Here is a 27,595-nt window from a genome sequence, read left to right on the forward strand (position 1 = left end):
CACATCATAATCATAGCTTATCTCATTTCATCATGTTTCACATTCTCATTCACATCATGTCTCATGTCATTTGTTCATATTTTACATAGTCATATTCATAATTGTTCCTCATAGGGTTTCGTACAGGAACCCACAGAGCACTCTAGTTCATATCAAAACATATCTAATTTTGAAATCAAATACATATTTACACTCTACATCACACAAGGAACGCAACAGAGCATTCAGAAAGCAAAACAGAAAAAATTCATATTTTGCCTGTTTCTCATAGGGTTCTCTCAGAACCCACGGAGCACTATAATTCATATCAAAACATATTTATTCTCAAAATTAATTACATATTCACACATTACATCCAACATGGAAAACAACAGAACAATCAGAAGACAAAATAGAAAACATTCATATTTTACCTGTTCCTAACAATTATTCTCACACCCTCGAGCGAGGTTTCTCACTCTCCCTTACCTGGATAAGCAAAAGATGAAGCTAGAGCAGAATCTGGCTGATCTCCTTCTCTTAGTTCTCCTTGGTCTCTAGAGAGTGTGTCCAGAAACAGTGCCAAAGTGCTCTATTTATAGATTTCAGGAGTCTCCAGAATGGCCCGTTTCAAATCCAGAACGACCCATTCTAGACTCGTTTGTCATGCGTAAATTTCACATTCAGAACGACCTGTTCCAAAACTAAAATGGCCCGTTCTGAAATCACATTTTACCTACAATGGCCATATCTGGAACGGCCTGTTCCCAAATCGGAACGGCCCGTTCTGGCTTCGCATTTTACTCATAGAATCATGTGTTGGAACGGCCCTTTCCAGTTTAGTTTTTATAGGCCATTTTAGTAGTCTGGAACGGCCCGTTCCAATTTGAGAATTGCCCGTTCTGGGCTACTAAAAATCAAAATATTATCCAAAAATTATTTTCATAAATATTTATTATTAAAATACTAATAATTATTAAAAACCTTTAAAACATCCTATAAAACCCATTAAAATAACTATAAGAAAATAATCTCCATAAATATCAAAATAAATAATAATTAACCATTATACTAGTAGAAAATTCAGGATGTTACAACATTAGATAGCTTAATTAAGCCTCCTATGGGATTAGTCCATCAACTACTCTTCAAGTATTACGCCCTTTCGATACTTAGTTAGAAACTAAGTTTTCAACTTCGTACTTTACTCAGTTGGTCACTTATAATCAGTATATATAGCTCGACCAAACACCTATATTATGGTTCCTTTATACATGTGTGTCTCGACCTTACCTACATATGGTACCAACTAAGTCCTAGAGGAGATTCAATACAACTACCCACTTCAAGGATCAACTTCCCAAGAAGGGCTTTCAACAAAGTTGGGCTATTGGAGTACTACAACACGATATCCACACAGTAGGATACCTAACTTTCTAAAATCTATCATTTAGTCCTAGGTTACTCATTACAGCTCGACAAGACAACAACTTTTTACATATTCAACACAACAACGTAATCAACATACAACTCTATGTCTCACAACACAATCAACACTACACATATTTTAGTTCTCAATCACCATTCATCTCAACAACACAACATCATGCATATAAAAATCCTAACAAAGCTACACAACTTTACAACCTACTACTCATATCTACTTTCAACTAACAACTCAATCAACAATATGCAACAATTCATCAAATCAAGCAACACATTTTCTTTTAGCCATTAGTGTCTGACGCCAAACACCCAGCACACGACACTATCTAGGCAAGGAGCTATTTGTCTTGCCCATGCTTGACACTACACAACTTGCACTTAACATGGTTTAGGTAGAGGCCCCTAAGACCTCGCACCCGGCATTGAAAAGTCTCAGGCCTGACCTCATTTCAGGCAAAAAGTCTATGCTTGAATCATGCTCTACATCGCCATATTGGTGCTTGGTGTCATCCATATAGAAAGGTCTGACTAGGCCATGTTGGGCACCACTCAACCTTGGGCCTAGTGTCACCAAGTTAAAGACCACTCAAGGTTCACACGCTTGGTGCCATTCGAATCATGCTCAATGTCATCTCAATCCGAGACGAGTTTCTCTCCTCAGGCCCAACGCTACCAATCTTGAGTTTTGTGTTGTCTGATAGTCTCGTATTGAAATAATGCCTAGTGCCACAAAGGCGCACCCGACACGACAAGAAATCTGCACTTATGTAGATCATGATTTCTGCTAAATCCACCTGAAACTCAGCCATAACCACATATGCAACACAAAATAATGATTCTATTTAACACAAGCAACTCAAATCCAATTCAAAAACCTACATGCAACAATAATACATAGAAAATCATTACATTATTCCTCATGAACCTCAAACATCAACCTTCACACAAATATTCACCATTTCAATTAACTTAACCATAGTAGTTCGAGGTCCAAACAACATTCAGCATCACAATCATCCAACAAATTCAACATACAACAAAGAATTCATAAATTCAGCTTCCATTACCTCAAAATCAAGGCTAACCATAGAAGAAGAGAACTCTTGACTTTGCAACTCACCAAACTGATCTCAACAAATACTGACCTGAATCCAACAACAATACAAGACTAATAAGGATTAGGAAAGAAAAAGAAGAAGATTTGGAGTTGAAGGAACCTCACGAATCAAAGCACCTTTTTCTAGGATTTCGAAAACTTGATTTTGTGAGACTTTATTCTAAATAAAAACCTTATATACTCTTTCTTCTAATGTCAAACTAGATCTTTGTCTAGAGCATCACTAAAACTCTTAAGGGATCCTCAAGTCTCAGAGTCTCTCAATACTAAATAACAACTCACCTTACCAAAACAAAAATGATTTAAAAATAATTATAACATTTCCACAACTCATAGTGTTATACAAAATGTTAGAAGAGTAATTAAAAGTTTTATTTTATAGGTTTCATTTTGAACTATACAAAATTAAGTTGATTATTCTAAAAAAAGATTTTATTCTCCTAGTAAGAAACCACAAGTAAGAAACTTTAATGCTATCCGTATTTACATTATGATGCAAAAGTCAATACCTAATAATCAAAGCATCCAAGATTCCTAAGCAAAAATGAAATCAACCTTTCAAAAAAAAAAGTTAAAAGCACATAACAAAGGTGCAGCAAAATACAAAAAATTATTAGAACATAATTGATGAGTCATTATTTTCCCTTATTTTCTTACCTTTCTGTACTTATTTTAATCTCTTATTTGTGCTTAATTGTTGATATTCTGCATTGTTTTCTATTTGGGCTTTAATTGGACCAGTAATTCATATTTTAACTAATTTGAATTTTCTGAATCTAATTATTCTAATTTTTATTTTCAAGGCAGTTTAATAATTATCTGGGCTTGGAATTAATTTTTGGACTTCAAGAGGAGCTGCCACGTCATCTGCCACGTCAACGCCACATCAGCATTTTGTTTTATTTTATTTTTTTATTTATTTTATGTATTTTCGGGTCAAACCTGACTTGGGGGCCCATTTTGACTTTACTAGGGTTTTTTTTAGGGTTCTAGAGCAGCCACTAAGAGGGACATATGATGTGACCACGTTACCTTCCTGGGTTCTCTTTGTTTTTTACGTTTTTCTCTCTTGTATGCATTTTACGTTTTGTATTTGAACCCTTGCATTGAAGAATACAGATTATCCATTTTCGTTTTGCTCTCCTCTCCTCTCCTTGCATTTTCGTTTCTGTATCTGCTTTTGTTTTAATGGAAGGCTAAAATCCATGGGGTTGGCTTCTTGTTATGGATTGTAATCTCTGTTTAAGGTTGGGTATGTTTGTATATCTCTGTTCTACTTGGTCATTTTTCATTTAACCTCTGTATCAATGTGCCCATATGCTTAATGGGCTGTCCTCAATGCCACAGTTGCTTAATCTGTGAAGAGGTTGATGTTGTATACGTTTGCTTAATTCGTGTAGGAAAATCTTGAGTTAATCTTCGCTTAGTTGGTTAACTCGGATGGAACAAGGATTAAGTGGTTGACAGAGTAATCTCATTGTGAACCAATGATAAGAGAGTTACAATCCGAACAAGGAGCCAATCTATTTTACTTGTTGTGTTATCTGCGTTTTATTGTGTTATAAACTGAAAAGCCTGAACCAACCCCCCTCCCCACTGTGTGTTTAAGCCATTGACAGAGAAAAATGGTCCTTGGGAAACGACCTAGGACAACTTCTTAGTACTGCATTTAATTGTTTTATTTGACCGGATACGGCTTCGATCAATAATCATGTATAAAGAAGTATAGAGGTGTATCTATTAATTTCCAAATAAAAGATCTAAGGCTAATAAGAACAATTGGACTCAAGGGCCTAAGATCATGATCGACCCATATTAAGAAGTGCTTCATACCATATTATTAAGTTGTTCATCATTTGCAGGCAAAATGTTAATCGATTAAAAAATCACATAACATTACATTTGACGACCGCTAAGTGAAGAAACCTAAAGTTTTTGCTCCCATTCGTGAATTTTCCATATCACCTTTTTGCACAATACCGTTTGAAATTGGTTTGAAGTATATAACATTTGTCTTTTTCATAAGTAGAATATACTATATATTGAAATCTAACATTCACCTTTTTACATTTGAAACACTTAATTTTTAACCGGATTTCAATTTTGTTATTGGGAAATTTACACAGGTCAATATAGGCCTTGCATGATGAGCCAATTAAAGGTGGGCCACAAATTGTTTGTCGTTGAGTATTTGTTTAGCTGTGTAGTGTTTGCATTTTTTAATAATTTATCTTTCCTTTGTTTCCTTTATAAGCTTGAAGTTGAAAATAGACTAGGATTTTTGGAATTGCTTAGGTATGATTAAAAGTAAAATCATGAAGACTTTAATTTAAAGCGAATAATATTTCATCGTTATAAAATTGTATGTAAAATAATTTTATAAAAATTACTCTTATGAAATATCATGTCAAACAAATAACATAGAAGAAAACCATCAACATTGATTTGTTGGTGATTTGCTCATTATTTCTATCACACCAAAATTCGAGTCGATTAAATTGTTTGTTGCGAAGAATTTAATGGATTATAATATAATCTGTTAAATTTTCTACTCTTATTCTTTGTCTTTAAAATGATAGTAAGTTAATGTGTCTACACATATATTAAGAATAAAAATTAATTTATGTGAAAATACATTAGCATTGATATAATTTAAATAGGGCCAGATTAGAAGAAAAAAATTCAATATTACAATAAAAACTAAAAATATTGTTATTTTAGATTTTTTTTTCAAATATTAGAATCGTAAGTATTTTAAAACTAAAGAAATACTTGATTTCATTTAATTCTTTTGATTTAATTAATTGATCAAATATTTAATCGATTAAATAAAAAAAATGCTATGTATTAATAGTGTAAACTATTATCTAATTACTAATTATAAACTATTATCTAATTACAAATCACCTTTATGATAAATTTATTACTTTTTATAATAATTATCTTAAAAATAATGTTAATGATAGGTTTCAAATAAATTATAAATATAAATTTAATTAATATAATGAGACAAATATAAGGACAAGACATGGAGTTATATATTCGAATATGCATCGGGACCCAATTTTTCAAGTCGAAAAAAATCATAATCATTTAAAGAAGTTTTTTCCGTCAAAATCGAGTTCAGGTTATGGATAAAAATTTAATTATCATGTCTAAGTGTAAATTACTTTACATTAATAACATATAATCATTATAATTAAAAAAAACTTTTAAAACGATTAAAATTTTAATTTAGTTGATTATAATAAAAATTATATTAAAATTTAATTTTAAAAATAAATTTTATTTCTCATTTCTATTTCTTTTAAACCAAACACTTCTATTTTTACTTTATATTTCACACTTCTATTCACGTATATTTTTTCTATTACTATCCACTTTATTACTCACTGTTTCTTTCCTTCGTGCCAAATACAACCTAAGTAGAACAATTATTTTAATTAGTCTTCTTAAAATAATATTTGATCAACAAAAATCACATCTTATGAAAATAAAGATGAATCTTTGATTATATGCAAACATTGCACAAACCATATTTATAGACTAAAATAACATCTCAATTATTTTTTGTCAATAGATAAAGAACACTGTCATACAAGTCAAAACATATTCCGAATCAACGTCCGTATTATTAAAGTATTAATATCTTTTAATAAATTTATTATAAAATAATTATTTAATTTAATATTTTTATTATTTAAATCAATTTTTTAATAATTCGAAAGAAATTTTGGAGACTTCTTTCGGACGATGGAGCATTTTTCATATACAAAATATAACTATTTCATGATCCATGAACTTGTTCACTACTCGAGTTTGACTTTTATTTAATAAAGGATAAACGCTCAAATTCACCATGCTGCCAAATTTCTCTGGAATGAATTTAGATTTTACTTTGCTTTATTAACTTTTTCGTATAAGCATTGACATTTTAAAGTAAACTAATTCAACATGTAAAAATCTTAATAACAAATGACTGAAATTAGACATCTTATAGCTGTCTAGTGTCTAGTTTGATACAAAGCTAAACAGATAGTATCATGAGCAAGTTTATAATAAAAATAATGTCATGATTAAAGAAGCACAACACTAAACAATTAAATATCAAAACACGGTTATAAAAAAACAATTAAATATCAAAGCTGAGCAAAATAATAATGCCACTACCTCAACATGACTCTAATATGATACTTTGGCACTAACACAAATTTACATGTAGGTATTCTGTACTAGAAGGTTGGCGTTTCAAGCCACAGGTCAACCTAACATAATAAGATTGCTGATTAAAAATAGTCACTAAAACTAGCTAACTGCATTACTAAAGAACCCATTCACATATCCACAAAAGTTCAGCATAAATTACAACAGTCAGCAGCAAAATATACCTAGCAGCAGTAAAAGAAGGGCACCGTTGTTGATTTACATCAGACGAGCAGAGTTTCTAGTTACTCTTCTCGAACCAGAAATAGCTGCCAAAGATTGAAATGCACCAGAACCTCCTATATCTGCATCCTCAGTTCTGCGTGCTCTGCCCCTTTTCCGTACCAATTCATTACCATGCTGGCTTTCTCTACCATCATTCAGCTCATCCTGATTGCTGCATCCAACATCATCAACAACCCTATTCTATTGGCTCTATGCCTCTTTCGTTCAGAACTAGTCACTTGTTGGCTTCCTCTAGGTTCATTGTCATCTTCAGTCTGCACGGCCTCTGCCTTGGGTACCGTATATGGCCATCCAGTGCCAGCCACAAGTTGGGCAAACTTTTGCAACCTAAATGCCAGTTGGTAGTAGTAACATTGTCAGAAACTCCATATTTCTAACATCATAAAAATGAAACAAGACTAATACCTTTCTCTGCAAGAAAAGTTGCTTCAGGCAGTACTGATGAATCCGTACAGTACAGTTTTCATTTTGGCATAACTCTGCCTGTCAGACATTGAGTAATGAATTATTAGATTCAAACACAGCAGCAATGTGTTATAACTTATAAGTACAACTGATGCTATCTGCATATTTCAATTTTTCCACTTCTGTTCCTTCTAATATTAACAAAATCTAGTGATTATTTTTTTGTCTTGGGTTCTCAATGCCTCCACAAGCAAGGAAATTAGACAAAAGGAATTATATTACATCATAAAATATGGAGAAAATTGAATTGTTGGTGTATATGTAATTTAACAAAAAACACTCAATTTGTTAGTGTGTTTGTTTAAGTCTCAGATGTGCATATAATAAAATTTCCGCATCAAATATTTAGAAAACACGTAGAAGATAGTTTTTCTTGCTTCTGAATTAACACATTGTATTCATAAAACACCAAACATAACAGGCTATTAATGGTCTTCAAATCTGATCAATACCAAGGTTGTCAAAAATCGGTTATAACGGAAAAACAGAACGGTTTGAGCTGAAACTGCCATTCGCCATCCGTAATATGAAGTTTTATGGCAGTTTCCGCCATTTCCGATATGGCGGCCACCATGGTCATGGCGCCGTGAAAGTTTATAACGGGCATGGCGGTCATGACAGTTTTTTTTTTTAAAAAAACCCTATTTTTAGGCTTTGAAACAGGCCCAAATGGAGTGAGCCCTAGGTTAGTGCTTGTCTCTGCATCTCATCTCTCTTCTCCCTCACAGTCACGACTCTTTGCACCTCAAGAGGAGCTCATGCCCTAAGCATCTCCAGTGACCTTCGTTCCCTGAAACGCGGCACTTACGCAGTACTCCGGCCGCCTGAACCGCGGCGACTGCGGCAGCCCAACACTCCGACCAGCAACCACGAAGTGCGAACAGCACTTACGGAAGTCGAAACTGCCCCTAATCACCTCCGTTCACCACCCCTTCGTCCCCTTTCTGGCTGGCGACCTGAACCGTGGTGGCCCAGTACTCCGGCGAGCAACTCCGGCGAAACTAGGTTTTTTTTTTCTCAATTTTAATCTTACTTTTTTTCTTTCCAGTTTTAATGTTCCTACTTTTATTTTTTCAGTTTTAATCCTCCTCCTCTTTTTATTTTTTCAGTTTAAAACCTTTTTTTTTTTCAGTTTTAAATTTTAATCCTCTTTTTAATTTTTCCTACTCCTTTGAGTCTTTTGCTAATGAATTCATTGTTGCATCTGCAGTAACAATTTTTTAATCCTAATTCTTCTACCAATTGGGTCAATTTAAATTTCTATTTTATTCTAAATTCTAAATTGAGTCTCTTGTTTTTCTATGTTTTTTGTTGTGTTTTAATCAATTATGTTATGAGACAATGAATTATGGTATTGTTGTTATGATATTTAAGTATTTAAGTTGATATTATGTTGGTTTTAATTTAGTTTTGTTGCTTGTTATTTATTGTTTTGCTGTTTTTTTTTTTATATAATATATATATATAAATATTATTATTATTATTTTTTTGTCCGTCATGACGTCTGCCATAGGCCGTCATGGCATCTGCCATAAAGTTATAAAGGATTTCTGGCCTTACCGCCATAGACCGGATTTCTGGCCTTACCGCCATAGACCGTTATCCGCCATCAATAACCTTGATCAATACATAACTTTATTCAAAAAATTTCATGAAACTTGCATGGTATATTACCAAACATTTAAATCCCATAGAAATCGTAAAACAAAAGCCCAATGCTGATTCAAAATAATCACAAGTTCACAACCATTGATGTTAAAAAAATTTAATAAAAAAAAAAAAAAAAGGGAATACTATCACAGTGCAACAGGAACAAGAACAACCTTCATTGCATACATGACAGGATGTAACATCATTGTTCCAGAACCAACTACGAAGATCAAGGAATGACTTCAAAGTTCAAACCAAGTTTAATAATACCATCTGTTGTTAAGTTAAGCCACTGGTCCCGCACTAGTTCTTGCAGGGTTTTTCCTTTTGAGACAAACTGAAATTCTTCAATGATGATGGGACATTTGGCTGGCCTCCTTGAGATTGTGGATCTGACGCAACTGCAACCTGAACATAGAACATGAAATTTGAGCATTTTAGTCTACATTTACAATACATTAAGGAATAAATATATTTTAATTTTGTGACCAGTATCATTTATCTCAAAAAATATCCTGAAACATTCCCATCACAATGGAAAGGGTAAAATCTTTCTACGAGTAGATCAAATTGTCATGTTCTTCATGTGTATATCATTTGGTACCAAACAACAATCAACCTGCAATCCAAAATGTGTACCTTATTCTCCAACTGTGTATATAGATATAGACAGTTGTTATTTTTCTTTTTTTTACTTTTTTGTGGTGGTAGTGGTGGTTTGGGGGAGGGTGGACTGCAAATCATATAATACACTAGAAAAATATGACTAGTGTTTTCAATACTCTAACAAAAAAAGAATAAAAAATAAAAAAAAACAGAAACAACAGTCATTAGAGAGTTTAACCACTAGAAAAAATGACCAAGCTTATAAATTTCATTGCAACAAAACTATACAAACAGGTAAAATAAGCGCTAAAGATGATGAAAAATGGTAAACTAGTTGGATCAAACGACATGCATATTGAATTTTGGATGTGTTTAGGTGAGAAGGTATAACTTAGCTTGAGTCAAACAATGAAATTGTAAGAAATTAATGATTATATATTAAGATAAAAGACTTGCATCACAGAATCTATTTGGTTTTACATCACAGAGATGATGTATCTACTATAGGTTTTGATGGAAATTTAAAATGTAATCCATAAGAACTGTAATGCAAATGGTCTTCGATGATTTAGATTCTTAGAAAAAGGCCTAAAATATGCGACCAAAACAACAAGTTCGGAGGAAGGCTCTTCATAATAATGGAGTTTGTATTGCATGAATTCAAACTTTAAAATATATATGCATGCAAATTCATGAAGTTGAACATAAGCTTTTTATAACAATAGGTTTGCACCAAAGTTCAAGTTTGAGTCTATACCTGTCTACCGTTTTATTGGACTTCAGAACAAGGAACAAGAAAGAGAATAGTGCCTCAATGCATGCATTTTCCAAATGGCATAAACCTTATTGTTGCAAGAATGAGTAAATTCTAAACTTAAGCACTGAAGTGAGGCTTTATAATCAAATTCTACCCTAGGAAATATAGGACTTAGTTTTAATAATTACTGCATTTCAATAACTGCCATGTTAGGAACTAATTTAAATAATAACAGCAGGTTTAATTTCTGTGGGAAATATTATGTATTCTCGTTTGTATTGGTGAGGTAGTGTTATAATCAGGGGACAATTATTTCATGTGTTTAATAGTTTTTCTAGATAAAGATAATCTGTAGGAGTTTCTGAAATCCGGGACAGCAAGAAATTGTTGAACTTTCCATAATTTTATTGTGATTTAATCCTATTTCCATCTGTTCCAAATTTGTATTCTGTCATTGTCATTGATTTAGAATGAGCAAGGTGGAGGTTATGGAATTCAATTATAGCAAATGAGAGTTGGGAAAGTTCAAAAGAAAAAAGATGGTGATCATGTCATAACACAAGTTGCAGTTTACAAATTGATTGCATCCACAAATAATTATATACTTACTACTAATCTTGGCTATTTAGCCCTGACCATCTGTCAAAAACTAAAATATTCTCACTGATCTAACTTATTCATAAATTTTAAAATTTCACTTTGATATTTTTTTATAGTACTTCTCACGCACTCGATACCAGCATATTAAAACAAGATTCAATTTTTGATGAGTATAAAAGTGAAGGTAGGTGAAATATTAAAACCTGACCATCCAAACTAAGATTGAGAGCACGAATGCTGGAGCTAACACCGTTTGCAGAGGCATCTTGTACTATTGCTTCAATCTGTTGTTTTCCAAAAGCCCTAATTACAGTCGTTAAAACACAATAAAAGAAAATAAAAATAAAAAGGGAATAACAAATTCAGAGAAAACAAAAACCTGGGTTTCTCTTGGTGAGTTCTTCAAACATGGAGTGCAAGTCCTTCTCCATGAGCGGGCCTCGTGACGACAGAGCTTGAATCACGACATGGTGTCTCCAGCGACATGATTCTTTCACAAACCCTAATGAAGATTCTGACACGGGGAAAATGCGCTGAGAAGGGAGAACCTGTTATGACCAGAACTAGGAATTCAATAAGAATTCGAAGGACTAATAGAAAATAGGGATTCTATGTGAAGAAAAGAATCCGAATGTTATATTTGAAGAAGAAAGATGAGAATATCAATTTGTGAATGAATTACTTTACCCCTAAGGCAGGATTAAAATGCATTATATAGCCAATTGATTATAATCAATCCTCCCCACTACTCTATTTTATCTCTAATATATTTAAAATTACTAACTACTCTATCTTATCTCTAATTTTGTAGATAAAGTATATTAAAAATTACTAATAAGAACTTGATTCTGTTTACATCATATCATTACCCTCCCCTTTAAACAATCCTTGTCCTCAAGGGTTGAACTCGGGATATTTCTGCTTTAGGTCATAGTAATACTCCCATGTGGCATCTTCCGACACCTGGTTCTTCCATTTCACTAATACTTTACTCACTGCGCGCCCGTGCCTTTTGACAGTTATGCGATCCAGAATGTCTTCAGGTTCACGTGTCAATGGAATTGCTTCTGGTTCCACTGGTAGATCTGTCGACGTTGGTGTGTCCCCCATATACTTTTTCAGTTGTGAAACGTGGAAGACATTGTGTATCCTAGCAGAAGTTGGAAGTTCTACCTTATAAGCGACCTGTCCAATTTTGTCAATTATTTTGTAAGGACCAAAGTATTTCGGAGCGACTTTTGCATTGCTTCTAGTTGCCACACACACTTGTCTGTAAGGATGAAGTTTGACAAATACCATATCACCCATTTGGAGTTGTCTATTTGTTCTATGCCTGTCTGCTACTTACTTCATTCGATCTTGTGCTCTTCGTAAATGAAACTTAAACACCTTTAGCATCTCCTCTCTCTTAGACAAACTTCTGTCGATCATGACATTTTTGGATTCACCCGGTAGGTATGGGAGAAATGTTAGCGGTGGTTGCCCAAGACCACCTCATAAGGTGTTGCCTTTATGGAGGAATGATATGTGGTGTTATACCACCATTCAGCTAATGGAAGCCAATGAGACCACTATGTTGGTGTGTCTGAACACATACACCTTAAATACGTCTCCAAGCACCGATTAACTACCTCACTCTGCCCGTCCGTTTGTGGATGGTATGATGAAGACAAACGCGTTTCCACTCGTTGTAATTGCATGAATTCTTGCCAAAAGTTACTAATGAAGATCGGATCTCTATCACTGGTAATTGTTTCAGGGAACCCATGGAGTTTAAATATATTATCCAAGAAAGTCTGTGCTACATCAGATGCTTGGTAAGGATGGGATAATCCAACGAAATGGGCAGCCTTACTTAATCTATTAACAACCACAAAAATGACTTGCTTCCCTGTGGAACTAGGTAGTCCTTCTATGAAGTCCATATTGATATGTTGCCATATGTGATTAGGGATAAGTAATGGCTGAAGGAGACCTGGAGAGGCTGTAGTCTCATATTTGCACCTCTGGCAGGTTATACACTTTCTAATGTATTCTGTGATATCTCTGGTTAGTCCTTTCCAGTAAATGATTGACTTAGCTCTCTAAATTGTGGCATTTCTACCAGAGTGGCCTGCTATGGAAGAAGAGTGCAACCAATTTAATATTTGAGTCCGGAGATCACCATTATTGCCTATCACTAGTATACCTTTTCTTCGTAATTCTTCGTTTCGCCAAGTGTAGTGTTTGTGAGAATCAGGGTTGGTTTTCACGCTGTTTATGATTTTTTGCAATGATAGGTCTATTCTCCATGAAGCCTAAATTTTATCCAGAAGGTCAGTACTCACAGTATGAATATTGACTGAACAACATGTAGGATCTTCCTTCCTGGATAAAGCATCTCCTGCTATATTTGTCTTACCCTCTTTATATTCGATGATGAAATCGAATTCCATCAATTTAATCAACCACTTCTACTGGAATGATGTTGTTAATCTTTGATCTAGTATGTATTTTAAGCTTCGGTGGTTAGTTTTAATGATAAATTTCTTGTTTAGCAAGTAGTGTCTGCACTTTTGGATAGCAAACACCACTGCAAGTAGTTCTTTCTCATATGTAGATAATGCCTGTTGCTGTGAACTGAGGGCCCTGTTGATGAATGCAATTGGGTGGTGCACCTGCATTAAGACTGGTCCTATTCCGTACCCACAAGCATCCACTTCCAAGACAAATTGCATGTTGAAATCGGGTAATGCTAATACAGGAGCCTGAATTAACAAGGATTTTAATTTTTGAAATGCTTGCTTGGCTTCCACTGTCCAAGTGAAGTTGTCTTTTTTCAATAGTTCAGTGAGTGGCTTTACAATGCCACCATAACCTCTTACAAATCTTCTGTAGTAGCCTGCTAGACCAAGGAACCCTCGAAGTTGTTTGAGAGTTGCCGGAAGTGGCCAATTTTTAACAGCCTCTATTTTTGAAGGATCAGTTGACACGCCTTCTACACTGATAAAATGACCTAAGTACTCTACCTTGGTGACAGCAAAATAACACTTACTCTTCCTTGCAAACAAGTTATTATGTCTCATAGTTTGGAGTACCAGTTGTAAGTGCTGCATATGATCTTCAATGCTCTTGTTGTATATCAATATATCATCAAAGAAAACTAGGAGAAATTGTCTCAGGTACTCTTGAAACACAGAATTCATAAGGCCTTGAAAGGTTGCTGGAGCATTGGTTAGGCCGAATGGCATCACCAGATACTCATAGAGCCCCCCATGAGTTTTAAATGCAGTCTTGTGGACGTCCATAGGGTGCATTCTGACCTGGTTGTAACCTGATCGTAGGTCTATTTTTTAGTAGATGGTGGATCCATGCAATTCATCCAAGAGGTCTTCCACAAGGGGATTTGGGAATTTATCCTTAACAGTAGCTTTATTGAGTTCCCTATAATCAAAACAAAGTCTCCAGCTTCCATCCTTTTTCCCTACTAGAACTACGGGACTAGCATAAGGGCTATTGCTAGCTTGAATGATGCATGTATTCAAGTATTCCTTGACCAGCTTGTCTATGACATCCTTCTACTGTTTCACATACCTGTAGGGTCTTTTGTTTATAGGGTTGCTGCCCTGAATGAGGGGAATTTTATGATCATGGTCTGATCTGACAAGTGGCAATTGCGTTGGTTCTTGGAAGACATCTTCAAATTCCGTAAGGATGTATTGTATCCTTGGGGTAGGCACAGGTAGCTGGTCATGTGTTGTTAGAGTGTTTAACAAAGCACCTTCTTGGTTGCATAATTGTATCATTGAAATATGTACTCCTTCCTTAAGAATTCTTCTGAACTATTTTCTTCTCACGGTCTTCATTCCTTGTAGCTGAGCACTTCGTAAAACATGTTTTCTGCCTTGTGCATAAAACTGCATACTTAATTTATCAAAGTTCCATGTAATGTTACCCAAGGTTATAAGCCATTCAATTCCCAAGACTAAATCACAGCATCCCAGCGATAATAACATCATGTCCGATGTAAACATTGTTTGTTGTATTGTCCATTTAAAATCTTTGACCACCGCTTCTATATTTAACTTGTTGTCGTCTGCTACCGTAACATGCATAGGCTCCAAATTGTCTATTCGACAACATAATTTCTTGGCAATGTGGACGTCCAGGAAGTTGTGTGTACTGCCATTGTCTATAAGAATATGCAAGGGTTTCTTGTTGTAGTAACCAGTAATTCGCATAGTTTTGAAGTTGGGGATGCCTGTCAAGGCATGTACCAAAATTTATGGTCCACCCATGTCAGCTGAGTCTGAAGCAGGCAGTTCTTCTTCGAATGGTGGGTCATTTGATGCTTCTTCCACTTCAATAACATGTAGTTGTAGCTTCTTGTGTGTAAGGCTATGCGCTTGTGAGTATGGTTCATCACAGAAGTAACACAGTCCTTTTGATCTCCTATCAGCCATGTAGGTTGGAGTCAGATTTCTGTAAGGCTTTGCTTTATTCGAGGTGAATTCTGGCTGATTATACTTGACTTGGTCTGTTGGTGTGGGCAGCAATGGTCTTGAATTCATAACGTTCTTGTTGTTTCTTGAATTCAAATAGAAGGGTTTTGAGGCAATTGCCACCGGTCCCTAGGGTTGGGAAGCCTCATACATCTTTGCCAATGAGAATGCTCTCCGAACACTGTTAGGTCTAAACATGCATACCATCATTTGGATTTCGTGTTTGAGTCCTCCCAAAAAGCAACTTAGCCGGTACTCCTCTGTTAAGTCTAATCTGGAAATTATTGCATCGAAGGCCTCATGATATTCGTTGACCCCTTTCTCTTGTCTTAACTTCATAAGTTCTGCCATGGGATCATCACAGACATCTCCAAATCGGTCCTGCAAGATCTTCGTATACTCCTCCCAAGACGGTTGTTGATTTTCCAAATTCTTGGAAATTACTGTGTGCCACTGTAAAGCCTTGCCTTCAAGGTGAACAATTGCTAACCGGACCTTTACATCCTCAGGTGTGGCATCAATCAAGAAATAATTTTCGCATTGGTACATCCATTTATTGATGTTTTCACCATTGAACCTCGGAAAATCAATTCTTGCAAGTCATGTCCCACAAGAATATTGATTTGAGCCTCTGGTACCATTAGAATTTTTGCTAACGAAAGGTGAGTGACTTCCTGAATCAAATCGGGTCTTGAATAGGTCTTCCATCTTCTGTGGTAATGCTTCAGATAAGGAATTTTTTCAATTGTTGGTTTCTTAATTTTTTTAAGCAGTTTTACTTTTGATTTCTCTACTAATTTTAATTTTTTTTATTTATGATTATGTAATTTTATTCCCTTAATTTTATAAAATTATCAATTTTAATCCTTCCTTATTCATCACTTGATTGTTAAAATTGTAACATTGATTATGATATATTATAAATAACACCTTGATTAATATTTAATAGTATTTAGATTAATTTGTATTTTTATTTTTATTTTTATCGCATTTTTAAAATATTAGAGGATTAAAATTGTGAAATTAAAAATAAAGGAACTAAAATTACTAATTTGATATTATAGGAAGATCAAAAGTGTCATTTAGCCTAATTTTTTAAAATTTTTATAAAATGGTTTTAAAACTATAAAGGAAAAAAATTACAGTTAGTGGTGAGATTTCAAGAGATTGTAAATATATCTCATATTTTTTTTAGATCTTTATATATGAAAATCTCATTTTTTTCCCACTTAGAATCTCTTCTTCACCCTTTATATTCAACTATTAAAATTGACCTGGATTAATAGGTGGCTTGTTAGATTAAGTCTAGCTCCATGTCATTTGTGTGTTGTGTTATGTTATAGTTCATGCATTTGTTTTTTTCTTAGAGGTATCAGTTTTCAAATTTAGATATAAAGTATTTATTGTCTTTTAGTTTTGCCTTGAGAGTTTTAATAGTAAGGAGCATCTTATAGCACGTGTAATAAGCAGTAACATGGCCACATATGAAACTCTGACTTACTCCTAATGGAACTTCCTCCTAGAGAAATTATGGGTGTGTTACTTACCCATTGTGTGGGAATCTTGTTTTCATGTATTTTTAGGCTCCTTTATATGTGCATTCTAAAGTTAAGAATTAATGGCACCACATGCATATTGAATTAAAAGTATAAGAGCCCATGTGTCAAGTGTTTTGAGTTGTGTGTTAAAGTATGTTCGTGATGCATTTATTGTTGATAAATATCAAGCTCAAATCTAAGAGTTTTGATGATTACAAATGTGTACTTAATGAGTCTCTTGTTAAGAGTGCAACTTGTATTGGTTATTTTTGCTTTGTAGATGTTTAAGCTTTGTAATTAGTGTTAAATCAATATGTTATTTTATAATCTTCATTTAAGTTGATGATCAAGAAAAACATGAATTATGTTTCAAATTGATTTTAAAAGAATTGAAGTGAAAAATGTGAAGTATTCAATTTTTACTCAAAATAATCCATTATCTTTCGAAATGCTTAGAAGTAGTTTTTGGAAATAATCAATTATTTCATAACTGGGTTTGAAAATGATCGATTATCCACAAAAATAATTGGCTAAGTTGTTCTTGTTGGATTTCTAGATCCATAAAGAATAAAATAATCAATTATTTTAGGTAGAAAATGTTAGACCCCAAGACTTGCCAAGAAGGGAGCTTGAATTGGTGTTTGAAAAATTCTAAAGATTTTAAATATTTACAGCACAACAAAAATATCCCCCATAATTATGAATTCATAAGCTACTCAAGAAAACACAAGTCTTGAATTTGTTTCTTGATCTTTAGAAAACTTTCTTTACTTTTAACTTCAAAGATCAATTACTTAGTTTTCACCTAAACAGAACATGTTATGTGAATTTCAACATCACATTCAAGAATTAAAACTAAAGTAATGTAAAGAACTTAGAAAAAAAAAGATTCACATGAAAACTTTATACTGGTTCAATTTTCACATAATGTTTCTAGTTTTCTATGATTAACCTAGATCAGAGGAATTCCACTATAGACAAAATGTGATTACAATAAGGACAACTAATCAACCTAGACCCTAAGGCACTCCCATAACTCTTACATGAATCCTTTGATAATCCTTTAACTAGAGATCCCTTCTCTAACTTGTAAGCTCAATAAACATTATCAAGAGATACAAATTCCTATTGAAAACTACAAAAAGAAAAATAATAATAACACAGATGGAACAAATGAATCTTTCAAGCTTTTGCTTTCTCCCACAATATTGATTAGTTCTTCTTCATCTTCTTGATTGAGAAAGCATAGAAAAAATTATTGAAAACCTTTGTTTTTCTCTCTTAGAAACTCACTTTTGAACTTTAGAGAATTTTTTTTTTTTGAACTCATTATACAAATGTTAAGTATGTTAGTTTATATAGGAAAATAATTGTGGATGTAATCAATTACTTTGGTCATGTAGTAGATTACTTTGATCTTATTGTTGCTCAAAAACAAAGATGAACTACTTGTAATCACTTACATCATCATGAAATTGGTTAAAATATAACTCTTTGTTCTTTGACTTTTACATTTTACTCCTTATTTAACTTTTACATTTTACTCCTTATTTAATCGATTATGAAATCTTGTAATTGGTTACATTAGCAACTTGGTTAGGTTTTAGAAAACTTGGTGCACCATATAAATAAATCTGACTAGGCACAATTTTTTTGTAACTCAAACAATAGAACTTTAGTAGCTATACAATCAATTACCCTGTTATATAATCGATTACATCAAAGTGTTTTTTGTTTCATGTAATCAATTAATTTTTTCTGTAATCAGTTACATCAAAACATTTTATGTAAGTGGAGAAACCAAATGTTTATTGTAATCAATTACTCTACACTATAATTGAAGTGAAAATTTAAAGTACTAAGTTTTTATTCAAAATAAACAATAATCTTTACAAAATATGTGATTATTTCCTTTTTTTTTAAATGATTCGAATAAGGTTTGACAACAATCGATTATTTTAGAATTGTGTTCGGAAATAATAGATTATCTACAAAATAACTAAATAAAATTTTCTTGTTGAATTTTTAAATCCATGAGAAATAAAATAATCAAAATAATCAATTATTTTAGGTTTAAAACTCAATAACGACTTCCATTTCAAAACTCAAGTATTATTCATTTTTTGCGCTTATAAACACCTAAATTTGATATAGAGTTATGAATTCTTTATAGAAGATCATAAGACACTAAATTTCAATAATTAGGGAGTCTTCTATTATGAATCAAGAAAGGATGTAGTCATCATCAACATACATGAAAATTTTAGATATATAGTTCAACTTTTTCACATGTTTTGATTGATTTTGTACATAGGTGATTTCATTCCTTTATCTTTGTTAATTTCTTGAATAGGTTTCTTAAGAGAATAAGGCTAAGGTTACTTGTAGTGAGTTTCTATGAGGGTACTTCTTGGGGTTTAAATTTTCAAAAGTAAATTGCAAGTGGTTGTGATTGTAAAACTTTGGAGTTTAAAAATCTAGTGAAATTCTCAATTGGGTTGATTAAGAGACTATATGTAGGCCATGATGGTTGTGACTAAACCAATATAAAATACGGTACAAGTTTTTCTTACCCTTTTTTGAATATTACTTGATTATTTTATCTGAATATTGTTCACATGTTTGAATCATAAATTGAAAACACATCATTTAGGGTAATTCAATTGTATCTTGCCTAATATCATTCCGACATCCTTATCCCAAACTTGGTTAAAATCAATTGAGTCAATTGGTAATCTTTTAAAAACATTTTAATGCAAGAAAGTTTAAGACAAAATTTTAAATGATCCATATAACATTGTATGTTTTGCTTTTATGCATGTTATGAGTTGTTTGATGCTTTATGTTGTTTTACGATGTTTTAAGTTGCTATATAGTTTTGTATATTGTGTTATAAGCTCTAAGGGTCAAGTAATCCTTAAGAGTTGAATATTCTAGAGGTATTTGAGTTGAGGTCAAAGTTGAACTAGAATGGGGGAAGGTATTTAAGGTTTTAAGAAAAAAGAGAACTTCATAAGTTCATTTCTTTTAGTTTATAGACAGAAGTTTTAAAGAGATAAGCTCTATAATCAAGGAAAATAGTTCTTATTTTAGTTCCTTTATAAGTGACCTTATCCTTCTTTGAGGTGGTGATCGAGTTGTAAAAGCTAATGTTCGAGCTAAAGAGCTTGGAATCTTAGAGAGAAGTCAACTTTTGAGGGTCCCGTTGTTCTTCCTTTCTCCTTAGTTTTTGTCTTGTTGTGGAAGCTTTTAAGTTAAGCAAAACATGTAGTTTTGCTCTTTTATGTTGTTGCACGTTGAATCCTAAGTTGATAAAGCCCATTGGTCACATTTGTGTTGATTTTGGTGGAGTGTTGTTGGTGAAGAAAGAGTTTGGGGTTTTGGGAACATATCTTGAGAGTTTCATGATCTTCCGATTGATGTTGAATGCATGTGTTGTTATCATGATTTTCATGTTTTCTAAGTTGTTGAGATTTGTTTTCACTAATTGCTTATGGTTTTGATGTTGTGTTAGTTAGGAGAGAAGATAGAAGTGTGAGTTCTATGGAGGTGTTGTACTCTCTTGCCTAACAAGATTGTGAGCTTGTCAGGTGATCCTTCATTTTTGAAGGCAAAGTTTCCCATATAGCATTCACACCTAATGATCCTATGCATCACTCAACAAGAATAAGTTCTCTTGATTAACACCTTGTAAGCGCTCCAAGTGACACATGCATTATTCAACATGAGGTAAAGTAAAATAATGTGAAACACTCATAATAAGCATGAATTACATATAATTATAATTACTCATACATTATACCCAAAACATATACCCTTAAGGTTCCTATAAGAACCCATAAACAACTCAAAACATTCTAAGAAAACTCATCACACAAAATTATTTATCAACAAGTGCAATTAACATCAATAGGAGAGTTGAAGAGTCATGGGAAAAAAAATCACTAATAGGAAACAAAAGGGTTTCCCCCTTCATACAACACACACAAAATATAGGTTTGGGGTCAACCTTGCTACCCAGCTATTATCACACACCCTAGAGTGAGAATTCTCACTTCCCTTACCTTGATAAGCAAAAGGCGAAGAACATGAGTCTTTGAGATGGTCTCCTATTGGCTTTTCTCCTCTTGATTCTTCATACCATAAAAAGAAAAATAAGAGCATAAGAAAAGAGGGAATTGATGTGTCTCTCTTTTTAATTTGAAACCTAACTCAACCTTCCTCCAACCCATCCATGGTTACTCAGTCTTCACTTTGGTTACATATCCCTTCCTCTCACTTAATAATAATAATAATATAAAATAATATATTATATCATGATTAAAAATATAATTTTGATATCAAAATTTCCTATAAAATCAACACTTTAAAAATTTTATAATAAAACATATATAATTAATTTAATTGCAAAAATGTAGGGTGTTAAAATAGGATATCTCCATGTTGAAAATGAGTGATGACACATAAGTTGTTTAAAGTAGATATGTTGCATAAGTTGTTAAGTTGTTTAAAGTAGATATGTTACATATATTGTTAATTTGTGAAAGCTAATATGTTGATTGACTAAGTTGTGAGTTGTGAAAGTTGTTATGATTCTTAAGTTGTAAAGTTGTTTTTATTGCTAGTTGTTCATATTGTTTGGAGTTGTTTTCCTATATGATATGATGTTTTCTTTCACAAACTTACCCTTGCCTTTTTATGTATTGGATTATTGTGATCATACATGGTATAGGAACAAGTTAGGATTCGGTTGGAAGACATGCTTTATGGATGGTCATCTTGGGGATGACACCTTTATTTTGTTGAGTTGTTATGATTCAACAAGTATATAGAGACCGTTGACTAATACTAGATTTTATGTTTTCAGTACTTATTTATTAGATGTATATGTACATATGTATAAGGTTTGTTGTAATCCCATAAGAGGATTTATGTTTTTTAACATAAGATTTGTAGGGAATGCTATAATTTTTCCATACCCTATATATAATTGTTGCATGAATATCTAGGTAATACTTGTATGACAATTCTTCTCTAGTAGATATTTATGTTTTTCGCAACATTATAGTTATGTCATGTCAAGTGCAGTGACCTGTTAGAATGTTTCATTTGTAAAAGAGGTAGATGTTACAACCAGTTTCAAGACTTGTACTTTTCATGCCTAAGAGATAAATGTATAATAAGTTGCATCATTTGGAGGGTAACACTGACATATATTGGACATGTGTAACATAATCGAGTTATTGGTAAGGAGATATGTGTCTATTTTGAGCATAATATTGATGTTATTATACAATGACATTAGTACTAAATATATGTCTAAGGATTATGTGCATGGGGAAGAAGATGACAAATAATAAGATGAAAATATTTTTAAAGAGGATGTGAAGGTTGTAGGGGATGCATATGTGGCAAAAGATCACAAAAGAACTATGGAAAATTAGTATTCTTTAGATGATTATGAAAGTATGAAGGACATCTTGTATAAGTCTCCTTTAGGCTTTGATAAGAAGTCAATTGAAAGCACAAATGCAAATTTCCATTTTGAAATGGTTAGTTCTTCAAATAACACTAATGAAAAATTTGAGGAAGATAAAAAACTTGAGTATCCTAAATTTAAAAAAGGTTCAAAATTTAGATGTGTGATTAGAATGAAGTTTGAAAATTTGAAGAGTTTTATTATTTTCACATCATTAGTAGCAATTGTAAAAAATTGATAATGGTTTTAGTTTTGTACTTTATACAATCATTATGGTGATTCATTTTAGTTTTGTTTTTACGATGTCATAGTGTAGTGACAATAGTTCATTTTTTGTAGTCATAAATAGAACATTAGGTTCCTTTCATTTTGGTTCCCTATTATTGCATTTGGCTAGTCATTTGTTTCTATATTTGGTTGTTAAGTTCTTATTTAGAATTATCCATTTGGGTCAAATTCTTTCTCTATTGAACTTTGTCAAATTTATTTGTTTTTTGTTTTTTAATCTTTGTTTCCATTAGTTTCAATTCCTAATCATCCAAACTTTTGCTATTTATTGATTTATTATTTTGATAAAAAAATAACTAAGCTCTATTAGTCATTGTAGATTTGACCCTACTAGTCATTATGCATACATTTATATCTTTTTATATGTATAGTAAAATGATTTTCCTCATTATTATTATGAGATATACAATGTAATTAAAAATATTTGTTCTTTGCTTAAAATGATTACGATAGAATGAACCACTTCAAAACACAATAACCAAGCAATCATTATAATTTCAATATAAATAAATTCTTTCTATTTGTAACTTAATCTTTATCAATAAATAAATTTAGGTAAAACACCTAATTTGGTCCCTTATAATAATTAATAGTTTCAATTTCATTCCTCTATAATTTTTTGTTTCAATTTGGTCCCCAATAATTTAAAAAATGTCAATGTAGGACTTTTTGTCCAAATTTTACAAACGTTGTCAAATGTAGATGACGTGGATGCCACATAGAAACATACGTGGCAAGTTTCCATAGTCCTTTAATGAACCTGGAACGACCTGTTTTGAAACCAGAATGGGTCGTTCTGATCCCACTCGTTGTGTGTTAATTTTGTAATTGAAACGGCCTATTCCAGATGCAAATGTATCACACAACGAGTGAATTAGAACGGCCTGTTCTGGTTTCAGAACTGGCCGTTCTGGTTCAAGAACAGTCCGTTCTGGATTCAACACGGGTCGTTCTAGAACGCCAACCAGGATTGATGTTTAAATTTAAGTGTTACATTTCAACAAAATGTTAAAAAAAATGTTACAATGTGGCTCAAAGATTGAAAATAAAAATTCATAACATAACATAAATTCAAATATTAAAATATGCACCAGAGTTGATCTTTTCATCCTTATTTTTTATCATTGCCCATATAAATAATAAATCAATTAGGTGTAGTTTACCGTCTGAGCCGCCACGACCTAGAACAGTAGATGCAATAAATTTATGCATAATTTTAATGTCAGCATGACGAATGTAGATGAATTGCATTAACCAGCCTCCCATTGTGTATGACCTATTAGAACCCCCCAAAACATGTATGAATTAAATGATCTTGGATTTTTTCCCTTATGGTTTGAAATCCAAAGATACCATTAAATTCCTCCAAATTGAGACGATACTCTATATTAAAAAGATTAAAGAAAATCAATCATGGTTCACAATTTACCCCGGTTAAAATTTCAATATGGAGAGAACTAAGAATTCAAGAACAATCCTTGGATCTAGAACGGTCCGTTCTGAAACCAGAACGGCCCGTTCCGCTTGCATTCTTTGTGTGTGTTTTTTGAATCTGGAATGGCTAGTTCCATATGCAACATTAACACACAAGGAATGCAAGCGAAACGGGTCGTTCTGGTTTCAAAACGGCCGTTCCAGATCATTAAAGAAGGGGGAAAGGAGGCATGCCACCTATGCATCTACATGGCATCCACGTCATCACCTTTAACGCCGTTTGTGGAATTTGGACTGAAAGTCCCACATTGACATTTTTTTAATTATTGTGGACTAAATTGAAACAAAAAATTATTGAGGGACAAAATTAAAACTATTAATTATTATAAGAGATCAAATTAGGTGTTTTGCCATAAATTTATTATCTATAAAAATATCATAAGAAACTTTTTTTTAGTACAATGCAAATATGCATTTTGTGTATAACTATTTTGAATATAAACTCTTTATAAGTTTATTATCTTGAAATTCAAATATTATTAAGTTGTAAATAAGCTTTTTTTATGGCAATAGGTTTCTTTCAATTTGTAGAATGACAATAATGCAAATATATATATATATATATATATATATATATATATATATATATAAAGAAACTTTGACACTTAAGTTAGTAAGTATATTAGCATGTTTAATATATTGATGAAATGATGCCCACTTAACTAATAGAATAAGACCATTTTTTTTATCAGAGTGTTTTTATCTATGACTCTTAATTAAGTGAGATGAGTCCTATAATGGGTGTAACCACATAGATGTGCATAATGTTCCAAAGATCATAAGATCTTCATATTGATACAATCTCAAAAAACTCAAAAGCAATGTCCATATTATAGGCTAGTAGGGTTGGGCATGAAATCAAGGTATGACCCAAATTTAAGAACTTATAAAAAAATATTACTTTTGGGTTGATTCAAGTGAGATTTTTTTTTTTAGGAAAATGGGTTAAAAATTCAGTTTAATATAGTTATAATGGGTGAGTTTAGTTTTAGATTTTAAATTCCTACAAAACCAAAATTGATCAAAATGACCAAGTTTTAGTTAGTTATGTTACTACCTTAAACCACTGTAGGCCCAACCATCCAAGCCCATGCTTAATTTCAAGTATATTACTCTATCACTTTGTAATATAATTCTTTATTTTTTTGTAAAACCCTAGCCGCCACTATGGTGCTGCCTCTTCTTTAATTTATGCGATGTTGTTGTTGCCTTTTTTCTCAATTTTATCCTATTAGTCTCTCATTAACACAAAAGCTCATTTTTATGGCTTTCTTCCCTTTATACTTCTTTTCTCCCCGACTCCATTTTTCTGTTTCTCTTTTTTTCTTTCTCGACTTCATTTCTATTACAATAAGTCGTGGGCTACGATGCACCGATACGATACGCGAATCGGATACACACGTATCCGATACGGCGATACGCTTATTTTAAAATATATAGGATACGATACTTGTAAGATACGTGTTGTCATATATATCAATGTTCATACAACATAATAATTTTGTACTTGTAATTTTGATCAAAATTCATAAACATTAAATATATAATTACTATTTTGCAAATCCAAATTAAAAATATACTTATTGTACATTACTAAAAATAATTATAAACCATTTCATCATAAATTACTTTTTATTATTTACAAATGGAAATAATATTATCAAATTTCATTCCTTTCTTAAAATTATCTATGTAGAAGTAGAAGACAATTTTCATTTACAGTTTATCAAGGACCAATATTTCTATGTTTCTATATTAAAAATGTTTATATATCTTATTTAGTTGTAAAGGATATTTCATATTTTTTCAAAAATTTGAATACTTTATCGATATGTATCACCGATAAGTATCGGTGAAGTATCTGAGAGTATCGAGATTGAATAAAATTTTCATAATATTTTCAAAAGTTAGGATACTTCATTGACACGTATCGGTGAAGTATCCAAGAGTATCGTGTCGGATACGTGAAGCAAATTGAAGTATCGGTGCTTCATAGGTCGTGGGTGTTGTCTACATCTTTTGAATCCAAACTATTAAACCTTGCAATTTTTATTGTCTCTAAATACGTGATATATATTTTTGAGAATGCTTCATATCTACCTTCACTATTTTGTCATCTTTGTACATGTTAATTGTGAAAATGATAAAACCTAAAATACCCACCATTCAAATCCAAAGCCATATCGACCCACACTACTACAAAATGCATATTTTACATCGGTTCTTTAAAGTCATCTACATCGGTTCTAAAACCGATGTAGAATAGAGAGACGTAGAAAATGAGCACATTTTTACATCGGTTCTAAAAAACCGATGTAGATTTAAGCATAAATCTACATCGGTTCTCTGGAGAACCGATGTAGATTTAGGCTTAAATTTACATCGGTTCTTCAGAGAACCGATGTAGATTTAATCATAAATCTACATCGGTTCTCTTGAGAACCGATGTAGATTGCTTTTTTTTTATAAAAAAAAAATCATGCTTATTTTTGGATTATTTCTGATTACCTGTAATTAAATACAAATGTATGCACTAGACTAGAGCCTATGTTAATGTTTATAAGCAAAAGTATTTGATCATGAAGAGAAGCCACAGCCAAGTTACCTACATATGATGCCAAAGTTCATATCAAAATTAGACTAGATATGACTTATATTAAATTATATAAAGCTACCATGCAAACTAATTCTTGCCAGTTATGGTTTGTATCAAATACCAAATGGAAGTTACAGAAAAGTATAGGAAATAAACTTTTTGCAATAGACAATGATAAGGTAGTATTTTAATTAAGGAATTGAAGCAATAAATTTGGAAGTAATGGCAGCACAATTGTGTCAATTAAAATAGCAGCGCAATTCTAAGGCCAGTTTGGATAAACACCACGCTAGTTAATTATAGAAAAAGAAAATAAAGTAAACTAAGGAGACAAAATTCATCAAACTTCTTGCAGAAGTTAAAATCAACCTATACACGTAAATTTATTTCCTATGTTACTATATAATAGGCTATATAAAAAATAACAAAGAGAAAAAGAGTAAAAATGACCTCATATATGCCATAAGATAGACACGATTCAAAGGATTTACATTCCTCCAATAAGAATGATAAACTTCTATCATTAATTAGACTAGCCACACTTCCCAGGTCCTCAATAGATGAGAAAGAATATCTTTGTTCCTTGTATGATCTTAGCCATTTCCTGCATTTTGTAGAAGGCATAATATGCAGAGTTAAATTAATATGCC

The 27,595-nt window shown here is 32.4% G+C and overlaps 1 protein-coding gene and 1 long non-coding RNA gene across 5 annotated transcripts; both read right to left on the reverse strand.

The window, feature by feature from the left end:
• Positions 1–6,660: 6,660 nt before the first annotated feature.
• LOC109789933 (uncharacterized) lies at positions 6,661–11,825 on the reverse strand. Of its 4 annotated transcripts, none has more exons than XR_002238878.2 (5): positions 11,449–11,825; positions 11,273–11,353; positions 9,280–9,514; positions 7,397–7,474; positions 6,661–7,318 (listed from the first exon to the last, which is right to left on the reverse strand). It is a non-coding gene; the product is annotated as an uncharacterized LOC109789933 (long non-coding RNA). The 4 variants fall into 4 exon arrangements; XR_002238877.2 differs by having other exon boundaries at positions 11,273–11,372; XR_003803128.2 differs by having other exon boundaries at positions 11,278–11,353; positions 11,449–11,822.
• Positions 11,826–11,963: 138 nt separating this feature from the next.
• Positions 11,964–12,377, reverse strand: LOC145955144 (uncharacterized). The gene has a single exon (XM_083069854.1). The coding sequence runs from the start codon at positions 12,375–12,377 to the stop codon at positions 11,964–11,966; it is 414 nt and encodes a 137-aa protein (XP_082925980.1).
• Between the last annotated feature and the right edge of the window lie 15,218 nt (positions 12,378–27,595).

This window comes from Cajanus cajan, chromosome 1 (assembly GCF_000230855.2).
Source record: "Cajanus cajan strain Asha chromosome 1, NIPB_CcT2T_4, whole genome shotgun sequence".
NCBI classification, from domain to species: domain Eukaryota; kingdom Viridiplantae; phylum Streptophyta; class Magnoliopsida; order Fabales; family Fabaceae; genus Cajanus; species Cajanus cajan.